Source organism: Camelina sativa, chromosome 17, assembly GCF_030686135.1.
Source record: "Camelina sativa cultivar CO46 ecotype springtype chromosome 17, ASM3068613v1".
NCBI classification, from domain to species: Eukaryota; Viridiplantae; Streptophyta; class Magnoliopsida; order Brassicales; family Brassicaceae; genus Camelina; species Camelina sativa.
The window spans coordinates 10791018-10805146 of record NC_141896.1 but is presented as its reverse complement, the minus strand read 5'-3'; the positions used below and the strand labels follow the sequence as shown (position 1 = coordinate 10805146).

Sequence of the window (14129 nt, the reverse complement as noted above, 5' to 3'; positions counted from 1 at the left end):
TTCTATATTCTAAAATCACCTAAAATTCAATAATCAAATCTCACAAAATCCCAAACCCCAAATCTCAAAATTCTGCCAAAATATCAAGTAAAATCTCCCAAAATTACACTCAAATCTCTCAAAATTAAGAAATATTAAAATCCCATCAAATCTCCTAAAATCCCATCAAATCCCATCAAATCTCCTAAAATATAAATAAATATATATAAATCTTTTTTTGATCAACAAATATATATATATATATATATAATATTAAAATTTTTAACTACCAACTTAAGAAAATAGATTTGTCTACTTATAGTAATCACCATGTCGATCATGTACTTTCCAACTCATGAAAATAATGTAAAATTGGTTAAACCAGATTAATTTTTTAAAAATATATGTAAAATAAAGAAATGAAAAAGCATTAAGACAATTATTTTCATTATGATATTTTTACAAAGGTTGGAAAAAGAACTGCTATATATTTTGATAACGAAAGATCATAGCTCAAATTAGTTATGTTGTTTAAACATAATCAAAATGGATTCGAAAGTATTGATTCTCTAACCTCAATAAGAATATTTAGGGCCTGACTGGTTCAAACGCTGTGGTTGCGGTTGCGACGGTTGCGGAAGATTGCGGAAGCGGGCGATTGCGGTTTTAAGCGTTATTAAGCGTTTTGAACGACTGGTTTAGCGGTTTAAAATTGGTGCGTTTGTGGGAGGTTTACGACTGGTTGACCAGCGGGTGCAGTAGCGGTTGGAACATAATAAATATGATATATAATATAAATGTTTAAAAATACCAAATTTTTTATTAAACTTGATTTATAATTCAAAATTTTAAAAAATACTAAAATAATTATTCAAAAAACAAATAAATTTTATATTGAAATACTTATTCCTTTATGCATTTGGCTTTTAACCAAAAATTTAATCAAGTAATTTGATAAATGACAAAACATATGCTTTAGATATTAGATCTTTTCTCATTTCTATTAGATCGTGGGTCAATAGTTGCATCGGTAGGAATGGTCAAGTGAGAGTTGAGAAGAGTCACTGGTGATTTGTTTTAATATTTTTCACAAATAATCTTATTTTCTTAAATTTCTGATGAAATATTATATTTATTTAGATTTTTTTGAACTTATGTGCGATGTGCCATTAAATTTACATCAAATTTTCCGGATTATTGTTAATTGGAATATTATTTTCTTATAATTGTTTATTTTATAATCTCTAAAATCGTATTCGTACTTCATTTTCTCCCATCCTTAATGAGTAAAATGGTTAGATAGAAGATATAACAAAAAAAAATTTCATTATCATTGATTTCTTTTAAGTTTTATTACAAAAAAAAAAAAAAGAATTTCAACCGCAAACGCCCGCAGCCGCAAACGCTTGCGGGAAGGCGAAAACAGCTTTTGAAATTCAGTGGTTTAGAGCGATTGAGAGCGATTTGGAGCGATTAGAAGCGGTTTGTGTGATTGATTCCAATCGCTAACAACCGCTACCACCCGTTAACGCAGCGTTTGCGGGAGGTAGCAGGAAAACCAGTCACCATCTTAGTCATTAATACAAACAAAGCTTAAAATTTACTTTAAAAAATAACCATATATGACAATTTTTTTTTTTGGGTGTAAATGGGTCAACAAATATATTAAAATACATATAGAGAATTTTAAAATTCGTAAGAGATTTATGTTTTACTATTATTTTCCTTATTGTTGTAGGGTATATTTACAACCAAAACATTTATAATAAATCCCTACATTATAAGAAAAGAAAAAAAAGGCACTTTGTCTTAATAAATTAAAAATAGTCCCAATTATTAGTAAATTATTTTTTCTTTCGAAAGCCTTTCTTCTTCTTCTGCTTAAAACAGTACTCTCTTTCTCTCTCTCTCTCTCTCTCACCTAACCCTAATTAATTGTTCCCTGAGATTCATATCTACGATCCGGCGATGAGTTCGGCGGAGGAAGCCAAGGTCGTTGGTAAGTTAGTACTCCAGTCGATTTCTCTTCCCAATTTGAAATTTTTGAGATCTAGGTTTTTTTTTTTTGTATTGATTCGATTTGCAATAGTTTTTTTTTTGTTTCTCGAGCTTCTTATTATAATTAAAATGAATGTGACCGGATCCATGTTCTTGATTATCTCTGATCTAATTGGAAATGATTGATTTTGGAGGTTGTGGTGGTGATATAATCTAATTGGATTTGGATTTGTGTTGGTATGATAGTTCCAAGGAATTTTAGATTGTTGGAAGAGCTTGAAAGAGGTGAGAAAGGTATTGGAGATGGTACTGTCAGCTATGGAATGGATGATGCTGATGATATTTATATGCAATCTTGGACTGGCACCATTCTTGGCCCTCCTAATGTATGTCTCTCTCTCTCTCTGTCTTTGTGTGTTCTCTCACCTCTTTAGATTTTATCTGTGTTTTGATGGTTTAAAGTTGCAATCTTTAAACTTTTTTTAAGGAGATAATTTTGTTTGGATTGGATTTTTAGTGTTCATACATTTTTTGGAGTTTTCTTCTACTTTTTGTCCCTCTGTTTTGGGTAATAGTGCTACTACTTGTCTGGCTTTTACTTGGAATTGGTATATAACTTCTTACTGTGTTATATTTAAGACCCTTTACTCCAAATTGTCTGTATTTACATTTTTTATTATTACTATTGATTAGAGTGGACCAAAGAAAGAAGAAGGCAATTGTTGGTTTGTGCTTTTGAGTTTTGAGAAGATTGAGTTTTTTTTTTCTTGGTGATGAATGAATATTAGACTGCATATGAAGGGAATATCTTCCAGCTGAACCTGTTCTGTGTTTGATGGAGTAAAGATTCAATTTTTAACATCTTTAGGAGAGAATTGTTAGATAGGTGTTCATACATTTTTGGATATGATTTGGAGTTTTCTTCTACTTTTTGTCCCTCTGTTTTGGGTAATAGTGCTAATAGTCGTCTGGCTTTTTCTCGAATTGGTATATAACTGTTAGCTGTGTTATCTATTAGACCCTTTACTCCAAATTGTCTGTAGTTACATTTTTTATTTACTATTGATTAGTGTGGGCCAAAGAAAGAAGGAGAGTCTTGGTTTGTGCTTTTTAGATTCTAAGATTGATGTTTTTTTTTTTTTAATTTGTGTGTGGTGATTAATGAATATCAGACTGCATATGAAGGGAAAATCTTCCAGCTCAAGCTGTTCTGTGGTAAGGAATACCCAGAGAGTCCACCGACTGTTAGGTTCCAGACCCGGATTAACATGGCTTGTGTTAACCCTGAAAGTGGAGTGGTAATCATCCCTTTGACATCATTCCTGGTATATGTGTGTGGCTATGGAGTTTGCTTATTCTAACTAGTTGTGTTGAAATAAAATATTCAGGTTGAACCGAGTCTCTTCCCTATGCTCACGAACTGGCGGAGAGAATATACAATGGAGGACATACTCGTCAAGCTGAAAAAAGAAATGATGACTTCGCATAACCGGAAGTTAGCTCAACCCCCGGAAGGTAAACTTCTGTAGTTACAAAACCAAAATGCGGTGTACATTTACTGTCATGGATTGATGGGGATGACTGGATGAGATGTCGCTTTCTGTTTTGAACCCCTTTGATAGACAAACTTAGACTGAGAATGTTTGCTTTTGACAAGTCTTTAGACCATTGGTCTCTAATCAAAGTCTTGTTTCTCCAGGTAACGAGGAAGCTAGGGCAGATCCAAAGGGACCAGCTAAATGTTGCGTGATGTGAAGAGAGGTTTGGGGGAAATCAGCAATTTGTATTAATAGTAATAGAAGGAACAGTGTACTGTATATAAACATCATTTGAAGCTTTGAAATTGCCTACAAACTTCCTAATGTTATAGTCTTGTTTGAGAATACATATATATATGTCCATCAAAAACAGCTGATGATTATCTTAATAAACCCTTTTTTTCTTCCTAGTTCGTAGATGAGTTCTAACTTGGTTCTTTGGATGCCCCGATTTTATTTGCATGCTCCAATTTTTTTTTCAAAAATGGTGAATCGTAAGTTGATTAGCTACTATTATCCAGATGAATGCAAATATCTCATGCAAATAAAATGAAGATAACGTTTAATGTCAGCTTTGATGAATGAACAAGGAGACTTTGAGTAGAGATGGAACCGTGTAATCGAAGAAACGGATGGTAGTAAATTAAAAACAAAAAATGTGAAGAGTCACACACTTTCTGATCCTTTTGGTATAAAATGAGTAACGCGTCTACGCATGGCAATACATGTCCAATACACATAAATAAAGAGGACACACACAAATGCCTCTGTCCACACTTTATTTCGGATCGGATCTTTGTTTATGTATAGCTAACACCTAACGAATAGCTCCTAAGCTAATATAAGAAAGCTTATGTTAGTTTTAGTCATTTAGTGTTCTGTCATCTCACTCATCCGCATCTTTGATATATTTCTCATGTCTCATCGGGCTGGATCGCCTTCTTCTGTTTCCCCCAAATCGTCCAAAGGTAAATGTATTCATGGTTTTAGCATGCGCCACTACATTAATTTGAACATGGCTCAAATTTTTTATATATAAATAATTATGTAAATTTCAAATATGCATATAATCAGTGGCGGAACTTGAACAAATTTCTACATGGGGCACAAATTATAAATGACAACTAATTCATAAAAAAAATCTTTAAAACATGACATGAAAGAGGAATCGAACCCAAAACCTTAGATATAGGACGAGGCAAATTAAACCAAATCAGCTAGAAACAATATATTAGCTGTAAACATTTGATAAATTTCTTAAATCTGTATAGGGCACGTGCCCTACTAACTTTGTGAGTAGATCCGCCCCTGCATATAATATAATTTAGGGTCTATAATTTTTGAAAAAGGTTTGGTAACACATCAATTATACGTTTTAATAAAAATATACATAAGATCCATAAATAGGATGAAATGGTCCTAAACTCCTAATATATTGTTTCTTTTAATCACTTATCTTTTGGGAAACGTTGAATGTAGTTTTCTTTTTCTTATTGTATAAGTCGAAAGAAAGGGTCAAGAAGGAAGGACAGCATTGGAGAAACATGTGGCCTTCTTCGACAGGAACGGAGACGGCGTCGTATATCCGTGGGAAACCTACCAAGGTAAACAAACATACACAACTAATTAAGTGAAATTTTTTGGACCAAAAAGTACGAACTAATAAAATATGAATTTAAGTTTTTCGATGTGTTGCTTATACTTATGTTTTTAACTGATAAAAAACATGTATTTCTTTCGTTGTGATGTGAAAAAGGATTTAGAGCGCTTGGGACAGGGCGTCTCACGTCGGCTATTGTTGCTATCTTCGTCAACATGGGACTCAGCGGGAAAACTCGTCCGGTATCAATCCATAATGATTTATCTCTTCTTTCTTTCTTTTTTTCTCCACTCTTGGTTTTGCAATGCGATCAAGCAATATCATACTATTAAGTTGGGAAATAAAAATGGTAACGGCTAAATCGAATCTACTAATGAAACAGATGGGAATGAGTATATTTGGTTAGGTTGTTGATTTGATTTGTTTCTAGGTTTGATTATAATTTGTAAAAAAAAAAAACTATTTTACACTATTAGGATATAGCTTACTATATAGTATTGTTTTTTAAGCCATTGTGTGAATGTTAAGTAGGGAAAAGGATTCTCGCCGTTGTTACCAATAGAAGTGAAGAATAGTCGTTTTGGCATTCATGGTAGTGATACCAACGTCTACGACAAGGATGGAAGGTTTTTTACATGATCTTCTCTTTGACATCTTTTATTAAAACCTTATTATATAGAAAACAATGCATTAGTTATCCGAGTGTGCGTTTTTGTGCGTATTTAAATTTAAATTACAACATACAACTTCACAAATGTCGTCATTGCATTCTTCCTAATTACTACAGATTTGTGGAATCAAAATTCGAGGAGATGTTCAAGAAGCATGCTCGTAAACATAAAGATGCTCTCACTTCAAAGGAAATTAAACAATTGCTTAAGACGAACAGAGAACCTAACGACTTCAATGGATGGTTCGTTAGTTGTTCCTCTATCTTGCTAAACTTTTCCTATCAAATTAAAATTATATTCACAACAACCTAGTACCGTGGCACGATGTTGCTTATACTTGAGAATATATATAAATGAACAGGGTTTCAGCTCTTTTGGAATGGAAACTATTACAGAACTTGGCCAAAGACAAAAATGGTTTGTTGACGAAAGATGTAGTAAGAGGCGTCTACGATGGCAGCCTTTTCACACAACTGGAGAAACAAAGATCATCATCTTCTTCTCGTGGCAAGAAACAAAAGCTACCTTAAAATGTTTACAACCATTTCATTATATATGTATATGTGAATCTTCTTACATTACTATTGACTTTTTTTTTATTATTATGAAGAATTTATATATATTTATTGTGTAATATTGTACAATACCGACTTAAATAAGTTTATGAATTATATCATCGAAATTCATTACAACACTTGTCAAAATAAAGTATTTAAATTACTTAAGACCGCTTTATCATCTAAAGATAGTTTAAATTCTAAATTTCATAAATAAGAGAAATAAAATGTTATATACACAATATAAACAAAACAAGTTGTAGACCATGAACCAAATTTACCAGATGTGGAATAAACAATCTTCTGTGCTTCTATTGCTCTACGACTTTATCTCCACCCATGGCACACATTATCATCATCTGAGTGCTTTATCAAGAGGTGTTGGTCTTTGCAGTATTCTGATGAGCAGCTGCGTATATCGAAGAATTGGGGTCGGTTTTGAGGTGAGCGAGAAGGTGTTGTACATCTGGTCGAAGAGAATCTGCTGCTCTTCCAATTAACACCAAGATGTCTGGTCTCGGCTTGCTGTTAGTTTGAACAGCTCCTCCTTGTCCCTCGTAGTGAATTATATGGTGTCTGCAATAATATTGACATCTAAATCATCCAAACAAATCCTCACAAGATAATATGTTGCAGGGGAAAGTTTCCAACGCCTTGGGATAAAGAAAACATAGAAGCTTACAAGAAATCAATAAGATCTGCAATCTGGGATGCTTCAACAGGGGCTGTTGTCTGTGCGTTCTTTCCAAACACATCGACCAATGCGCTTAAGAGAAGGGCTAGCGTCTGTTGAAAAACAAAAAATGATCACCAAAGTCAAGTTACTAGAAATGGAAGATCGTTCCAGTTATGTTGTCTACTCGAGAGACTATGTATTAACATGCTAGAAGATGGCAACTATATAATATTTCAAGTTTTATCCAGCCATTGAAATAAAATTTAATATGAACAGAATGTTACATAGACTCTCACAGGCATATACTTGAAAAGACTGACCACTTTCATCATATGGGTACAGCAATAAGAGTACCTTGTTAAAGAGCGTATGTGTGTTGGCGAGCCTCGGAAGCAGTGGCCCCATAATACGGAATACAACTCTGAGCATTGCAACAGATGTCACAGGCCGGAGATTTATGATGATGTTATTCGTGCCATCAAGCCATTCTTGTGGGAGATTGCTGAAGAAAGCATGAAGCAAGGCGACTGTATTTCCTGGAAGAAGACACAGCGATAAACATTTAAGAAACAAAATCCAAACAAACATTCACTAATAGATCCAGTAGCTATAGCGTACCTATGGCAGTAGAGGTGTTGTCCTGAGCAGCCCATGTAGGATCCATCAAAGCGTATCCAAGAGCCGAGTCTATTTCACCTTGTGATCTCGTCCCGTCCTTAAGCCACCATGTTTCCCTTATCACACGTGATGCCTCCAAGTAAAGCTGCGTGTGAAAATCCGGAGGGAGCTGAGCCAGCAAGAGCCCACAAGCTTGAATCAACAGACACGACAGTTGCTGACATGTATAACCGCTTCTAGAGACAAAGCTCGCCGTGTTGATACCAGGAATCAGACAAGTGGACCGGCCAGCGCTCATGGAGTCTGTGCTCCCTCCTGAGGGAGACGTTGGCAGAACTGAACCTTGCCCCACCCCGTTTGCAGCGCCCTGGAACCCGTTTCCAGATTGAATGAGAGTCGATTGTATGTTGACAATTATCTGGACAAGCGAAGAGACAATCTGAGCAGCGGAGACGGGAAGCGAGAGGATCTCGATCACGGCCGTCTCAAGAACCAATTGAGTGTAAGTTCCTGGATCCTGTATCTGATAGAATGCTTTCTGTCCCTCAGAGGCGTTTGCTGGTCCAGGCTGAGATGTTCCTGGAGTTTTTCCATGAGGAGGTCTCGCTGAGCTGTTTAAGATGTCTGCCATTGACCCAGACCTCGAGCTGCAGTTGCTGCTGCTGCTAAGTGGAGGTATAACGTTGTTTACGAGATTAAGCAGAAGAGTGGCGAAGTAATCTAGAGGTGGGCATACAGCGGCACCGGCTGGGCTAATGTACTGCGGGAATGATTCAGAGAATGGAATCTGCGGGAATGTCAAAAGAGTTGTTACGTTCTGTTTAATAAACTGTGGAAACAGTTACGGTCAAAGGTATCTAGACAGAATGGTGAAAAACAACATACCTTGCTGAGATCAAGTACTTTGAGCATGCGCAGAACAAGTTTCCCAGGAAGATGACCATAGAAATAGGCGAGTATGTCACGAACAAACGTGAATCTGAGAGGATGGTAAGCTAGAAAATGCGAGTGTAAAAGCAAAAGATTATCAGCTTGCTCCATCGCATTGTTCTCGATGAGCCTGTAAACCACTAGCGGGATGACTGGAAGCAAACGCGCCGCAATATCATCAAAGAACGTCGGATACCTGCGTCCAAGACAATGTAAAGGCAAAACATTTTCCAAATTTTAGTAGACTGCAACACAAACTTACCAAATACAAATCAAAAAAGAAAAAAATCACACAATTCCTGGTCATACACAAGTTTTCATGGAAGGTTCCAACAAAACTCATCAAACAATCACAGTAATTAAGGGGATTTTTGTTAGGACTCAGTTATTTTGACGTTGAAATGGGCTAGATAAATTACCTGTCCTTCCAAGAAAGATGGTTACCAAGGGCCTTCTGCAAGTCATTTCGTTTGAACACCTGTGTGATAAGCCAGTGCTCAGGAGACCCACGGTTTTGGCAGTAGTTTTTAATCCTCAGCAGAAGGTCTGGCGTTTTAAGTAGGCTCATCTGTAAACAAATTCAAAAAAAAAAAAATTGTATAATTTCTGTGATCTTAAGCTTCTTTCACTTAAAAGCATGAACGTACTGCAATTATCAAGGCGTGCGGATCATCATCGCGGTCAATGAGCGCTAGAAGAAAAATGTCGAGAGGAAGCATTTCATGTGTCCAGAAGAAAAATGCAAGATTTGCGCCTGCCTTGTCTAGAACTGCCTAAAAAATATCAGGATGCAATGTAAGAAGTTGGATCAAGCAAAAGTGAGGTCAATACTCTTCTGGTAGACAGAAACCTCTAAAGATTGTCCTTGCTGAAGATCTACATGAATGTGGTGAAGCAAAACATCGACCAAAGTGTATATGTTAGCAGTGACTTCTTCAGGAGAAACTTCTCTCAGAACCCGTGCCTGATAATAATCGGTTAGAAGAGAAAATCATACCACTGTTAACTGTCAATCTATTCACAAATATGAAGAGCTAAGAAAAGCAAACCAGATTTGCGCTGTTGATGTTATCAGCGTGGCCTTGCATCAGCAGACAAGCACCAGCACATAGATACTGGCGGTGTTGAGGAAAACTGTGACCGAGGTATGTCACAACATACGCGGGTTCAGCAGATGGTGAGAGAAGCTGAGTGCACTGGTTTATCACAGTTGTTTCAGCCTGTTGCCACGCCTGAATTGATAGGCCCCTCTTGTCTACCCGTCCAACCAAAGTGTCATGGAGAAGGGATGGAAAATGTCGCATCGTCTTCTCTGACCATGTATGCTGACTCGTCGCGAGTATTTGTTCCAACATGGTTTGCAGATAAACTAAATGATCAGCGTCAGCGATACCACGTGTTTTGATCGTGATAGCAAGAGTCATGATGGTTATGCGGTTTAATGTTTCAGTGAATTCAGTTGGCCCCTGGTGATAATAACAGAAGAACAATTATTTACATCTGAATCATTTTGGCACAGAATAAGGAGACAGTGAGTAATGTAATTCGAAAAGCCCACTTACTTTTCCCTCCCGTTTCACAGAAAAAAAGTCTCTGAGTGATAAAATGAGATTCATACATAAGTTTTCAGCTAGTCTGAATATACGGTGGTCACCACGTTTTCCTTTCAATGCAGATATTATTTTAGTAACATCATACATTAAAGTTTTACTCTTTCCTTGGTATCTGCAAAAGGTGCATCAATAGGATCAGTGAACTTGTGTCATCAGGTCAAACAGCCAATATAGCGAAAGCTCTAGACAATTATCATCTAACTACGAGTATGACCCAGTTAAAAAGTATAGAAGGGTTGACCCAATTTGAGAACTATTTGCTCGTTATACCTGTAGAGCGGAAGCAAACGATAATTCAGAATCTCAAGAACAAGCAACGTGACCCCAGGCTTGCTTAGCAGAGAAGCATTTCGCTGGGCCAATTGCTACAGAAAGTTAGTTAATCTCATGAATCGCTTATGATCAATAGATGATAGTAATAAAACATAAGATAATGAACGTCAAAAGGCAACAAGATAGAACCAAATAGCTTACACTGAAATGCGAACGGAACATCGAGTGAGGGGAAATCAGCAGCAATCTTGTGTATGTCTCAACCATTGCAATACTAGGAACAACCTGCACTCAGATGTTCACCAAATTCATTTTTCTCAGGATTTCAAAATCAATTATCAACATTTTTGAACAATTAAAACACTTAAGTTGTATACTAAACCGTAAGAAAACAGGTCACTAAGTAAAACTGGCAAAGAAGATGTTCTTCATAGATCAGTGCATCACTTAACATATATTGTGAGACAAAGGAAACAAACCTGGCTAACAAACAAAGCTTCTTCCATCTGAAGGGCCAATTTCAAGCACAAATTCATTGAAAAGCCAGATAGCAATGACATAGGTAACGGTGTCACTTCCTGCGTCATCATTACTCTGTCGTTTGGCTGTAATCCCGGCAACTCAGCCATGCCAGCTGAAGATAACCAATTTATAACTGTTTCACATGCTGGTTGTGCCATGGTGTAGGAAACAACCCAAAACATGCCAATCGACCTATCATCCATATTCATATAATCCATCATGCGCTCCCCTGAGAAACTCAAACAAGAAACATAATGAGAGGACGTTTTTCATAATCGGGAATTCTCTGCTTCATACTCCAAGCCATGCAATTGAAACCTAATGTACCTTTGCTTCTCCACCACTCATCGATCTGTTTTCCCTTCAATAGCTGTTCATTGTTTAGGTATGCCCTAGTCGTTGTGCTTAGTGACCAAATCCGTAGATTCTGACAACTGCTTACGAAGTCAAGCAACACACTCTGAGGATTATTGGGATCAGAATTTCTGTCTTCCCTGTGAAATGATAAGATCTTCCTAGTAGTCTCCACCTGAGAGAAAACCCAAATAGAGCACAAGTTGCGATGTCAAGTTCAGCAAAAAAAGAAGTACAAATAACTGCATTGCAGCTGCAAACACATCAATATAATTGGGAAACGACCTTTTTAGCATCTGAATTCAACGCAGTCATCACAAGCTCCACGCGTATTATTTGTGCAAGCAGCCACGTCACATGATTCGTCCGAAGAATATGGTTATCAACACCGTTAAGGCGTAAAACCAACTTGTCAATGAAATCAACAAAATCAGTACACCCACTTTTGATTAGAAAGAAGAAAATATCCGAGAAAACCAGCCACTCTTGCCAGCAATTTGCATCTGCATAGAGAGGGGGGAAAAGCAACAGCTACCAAATCAATACCAAACCAGTCTTAGTATAATGGTATCTCAACTCTTACTTTTATCTTTTTCTATCTAAGCCTAACTAGTGAACCATTACAAAACTTCCAAACTTAATCTCGACTAGAATATAACGTAAGAATGTAGTTTCTTTACAGATTGTGACAATTAGCAAAACCACTTTCTATTTCAAAATCTTTTCCATAGATTTAAATGGAAGTGACAGATCAAAGACATGAGAAATAGGGAAAGACAAACATTGCCTGCATTGGTTAGCTTAAGAAGTTCAACAATCCTGTCAATGATTGCCTCGCAAATCATTTCAGAAGTGAAAACAGCACCAGGGATGGGCGCTGCTTGTGGAGGTGGTCTATAACAAGGGGCCACAACAAGAACACGCTTCCACCAGTCCGGTGATGGCGTAGTGCGAATAGCATGTCTAATGCAACGCACTGCTCTCTCCCAATCCAGGCTTCCTTTTGGAATAGACATTGCCAGGTCCTGCCAGTATTGAAAAAGAAGAAGAGGTGATTGAAGTTCACAAATAGTCTGCCTAATGCAAAGCATGTACATTACACAATAACAGCAAGAGCCAACTAAGCTATGAATTAACTAATCTCCAGAGTTTCATGGAAATCACCTCTCCATACAAAGGTTCACCAAGCACACTTGGATACGTAATTGGTGAATGTCGAAAGTGTGCCATAGCTTCAACAGAAACATTGGCAGTTATATGGGACACTATACGATGGGTACCAAAAGTTGGACAGTGAAGATGTTGGTCCAACATGAGCATGTGCATGGCCATGGCATCTCGCCTCCGGTGTATCTCCATGATAAGAGTGAACAAGGCTTCATCATCAGGTATGTTCTCTATAAACTGTAGACCACTGCGCAACAACTCATAAAACGGAATCCTAGATTCACCCTCTTCTACCAACAGCCAGATGACATCCAAACAACTCCGTAACCATTCAGCTAAAGTCTTCTCAGATCTCCAAGACTTTCCTGCAGAGTCCTCAGTTCCCAGATCTCTCCTGTCCCAGTTCACAAGCCAATTCATCATGTACTGGAAAATCTCAGCATGAGTAACAGGTTTGAGATTAAATTCAACGCCAACCAAGATAATCTTGCAACTGAGCTGGCGCAGACTGTTGATTGCAGCAGCTCTTATCCGTTGACTGTTTCTCATAGCATTATCTCTTACACTCTGGCCTGCCCTTGCAATCATCTGATGCCCATTCTCCAAAGATCTAACCTGTGCGAAAGACATTCCCGGCTCATTCCCTGAAGGTGATGGAGAACCAATACCATGAGCTGAAGGCAACAATGACGTTGGATTAGCGGAATGATTAGGGATAATAGGATTCGCAGAAACAGGAACTAAAGACTGTGAAGAAGTAGCAGAAGAACCAGCAGCTGCTTGAGCACTTTGTGTTATGGAAGCCTCAGCAGCAGAAACCGAAGAGAGAAGGGATGGTAAAAAGGTATCCCAATTGATATAACTAATCCTACACAATGTACGCAATGCAAAGAGAAGAAACTCAGCACGAGGCGCATGGTTGCTACATTGCACAACCAAAGATATCAAAACTGACTCCGTAATCGTCCTCAACTGCTCTGGATCCTAATCAAGAGTTCGCAAACAAAAAAGAGCGAACTTTAATGTCTACAAAATCACAAAGAGCAGCTAAAAAGATAGTTGAAAACAAAAAAAAAAACGAAACTTTACATTGAATTGGGTCTGAAGCTGCTCAAAATCCAAAATAAATTGCTCGTTTCTTGGGGGTAAGTCTCTATTGGGAGCATGAACACGCTTCTGTGATTTGTTCCTAAATCAAAAGTATCAATCTTTATTAATCAAATTCGATGGTCAAGTTGAGATTGAATCAATAAACAAATCGAACAAGGTGGGAAACTTACGGAGGATCTCGGAGGGACTCATCGGGCTTAGGACGGCTTCCTCTCCCTAAGTAGAGATTGAAGAGATCGATGATAGCAGCACGAGCTGGGTGGAATTGGTAAGATCGTGATGACGAAGGCGTTGCAGCAGCGACTGTTGTTCGCTGAGGTTGTTCCATTTTTTTATTTTTTGCTTCTTCACTGATTCTTTTTTGTTTTTGTGTTTCTTTGATTCTATTAAACCGGAAGGTGCCAAATTGGTATTGGAGGTTTTGGGTTTAAAGCCTCGACGAAAATGTCAACAGACACAAAGAACTCGAATTAAGTTAGTTGGCCTATTGGTTAGTACTAAGTACCAATTAATCCGACAATTA

At 37.4% G+C, this 14129-nt stretch overlaps 3 protein-coding genes across 5 annotated transcripts; 2 read left to right on the top strand and 1 right to left on the bottom strand.

Moving 5' to 3' along the window:
• The first annotated feature begins 1756 nt into the window (after positions 1–1756).
• Positions 1757–3925, top strand: LOC104756691 (ubiquitin-conjugating enzyme E2 variant 1A). Its single transcript, XM_010479315.3, has 5 exons — positions 1757–1978; positions 2224–2363; positions 3150–3275; positions 3366–3492; positions 3677–3925. Exons 1-5 carry the CDS (start codon positions 1948–1950, stop codon positions 3730–3732), a joined length of 480 nt encoding a protein of 159 aa, XP_010477617.1. The 5' UTR covers positions 1757–1947; the 3' UTR covers positions 3733–3925.
• Positions 3926–4238: 313 nt separating this feature from the next.
• LOC104756690 (putative peroxygenase 7) lies at positions 4239–6475 on the top strand. Of its 2 annotated transcripts, XM_010479314.3 has the most exons (6): positions 4239–4483; positions 5018–5119; positions 5272–5357; positions 5647–5741; positions 5903–6028; positions 6148–6475. In XM_010479314.3, the coding sequence occupies exons 1-6, from the start codon at positions 4432–4434 to the stop codon at positions 6314–6316; spliced, it is 630 nt and encodes a 209-aa protein (XP_010477616.1). In that variant the 5' UTR covers positions 4239–4431; the 3' UTR covers positions 6317–6475. The 2 variants fall into 2 exon arrangements, with proteins under 2 accessions (XP_010477616.1, XP_087351433.1); XM_087495307.1 differs by lacking the exon at positions 5647–5741 and having other exon boundaries at positions 4345–4483.
• LOC104756689 (mediator of RNA polymerase II transcription subunit 23) lies at positions 6438–14078 on the bottom strand. 2 transcript variants are annotated; one of them, XM_087495305.1, is made up of 19 exons: positions 13777–14078; positions 13586–13685; positions 12494–13480; positions 12117–12354; positions 11615–11832; positions 11303–11504; positions 10933–11204; positions 10655–10738; positions 10451–10545; positions 10130–10292; positions 9617–10033; positions 9418–9531; positions 9215–9340; positions 8987–9135; positions 8523–8763; positions 7638–8424; positions 7374–7555; positions 7026–7129; positions 6438–6919 (listed from the first exon to the last, which is right to left on the bottom strand). In XM_087495305.1, the coding sequence occupies exons 1-19, from the start codon at positions 13932–13934 to the stop codon at positions 6715–6717; spliced, it is 4842 nt and encodes a 1613-aa protein (XP_087351431.1). In that variant the 5' UTR covers positions 13935–14078; the 3' UTR covers positions 6438–6714. The 2 variants fall into 2 exon arrangements, with proteins under 2 accessions (XP_087351431.1, XP_087351432.1); XM_087495306.1 differs by having other exon boundaries at positions 10451–10533; positions 13777–14046.
• Between the last annotated feature and the right edge of the window lie 51 nt (positions 14079–14129).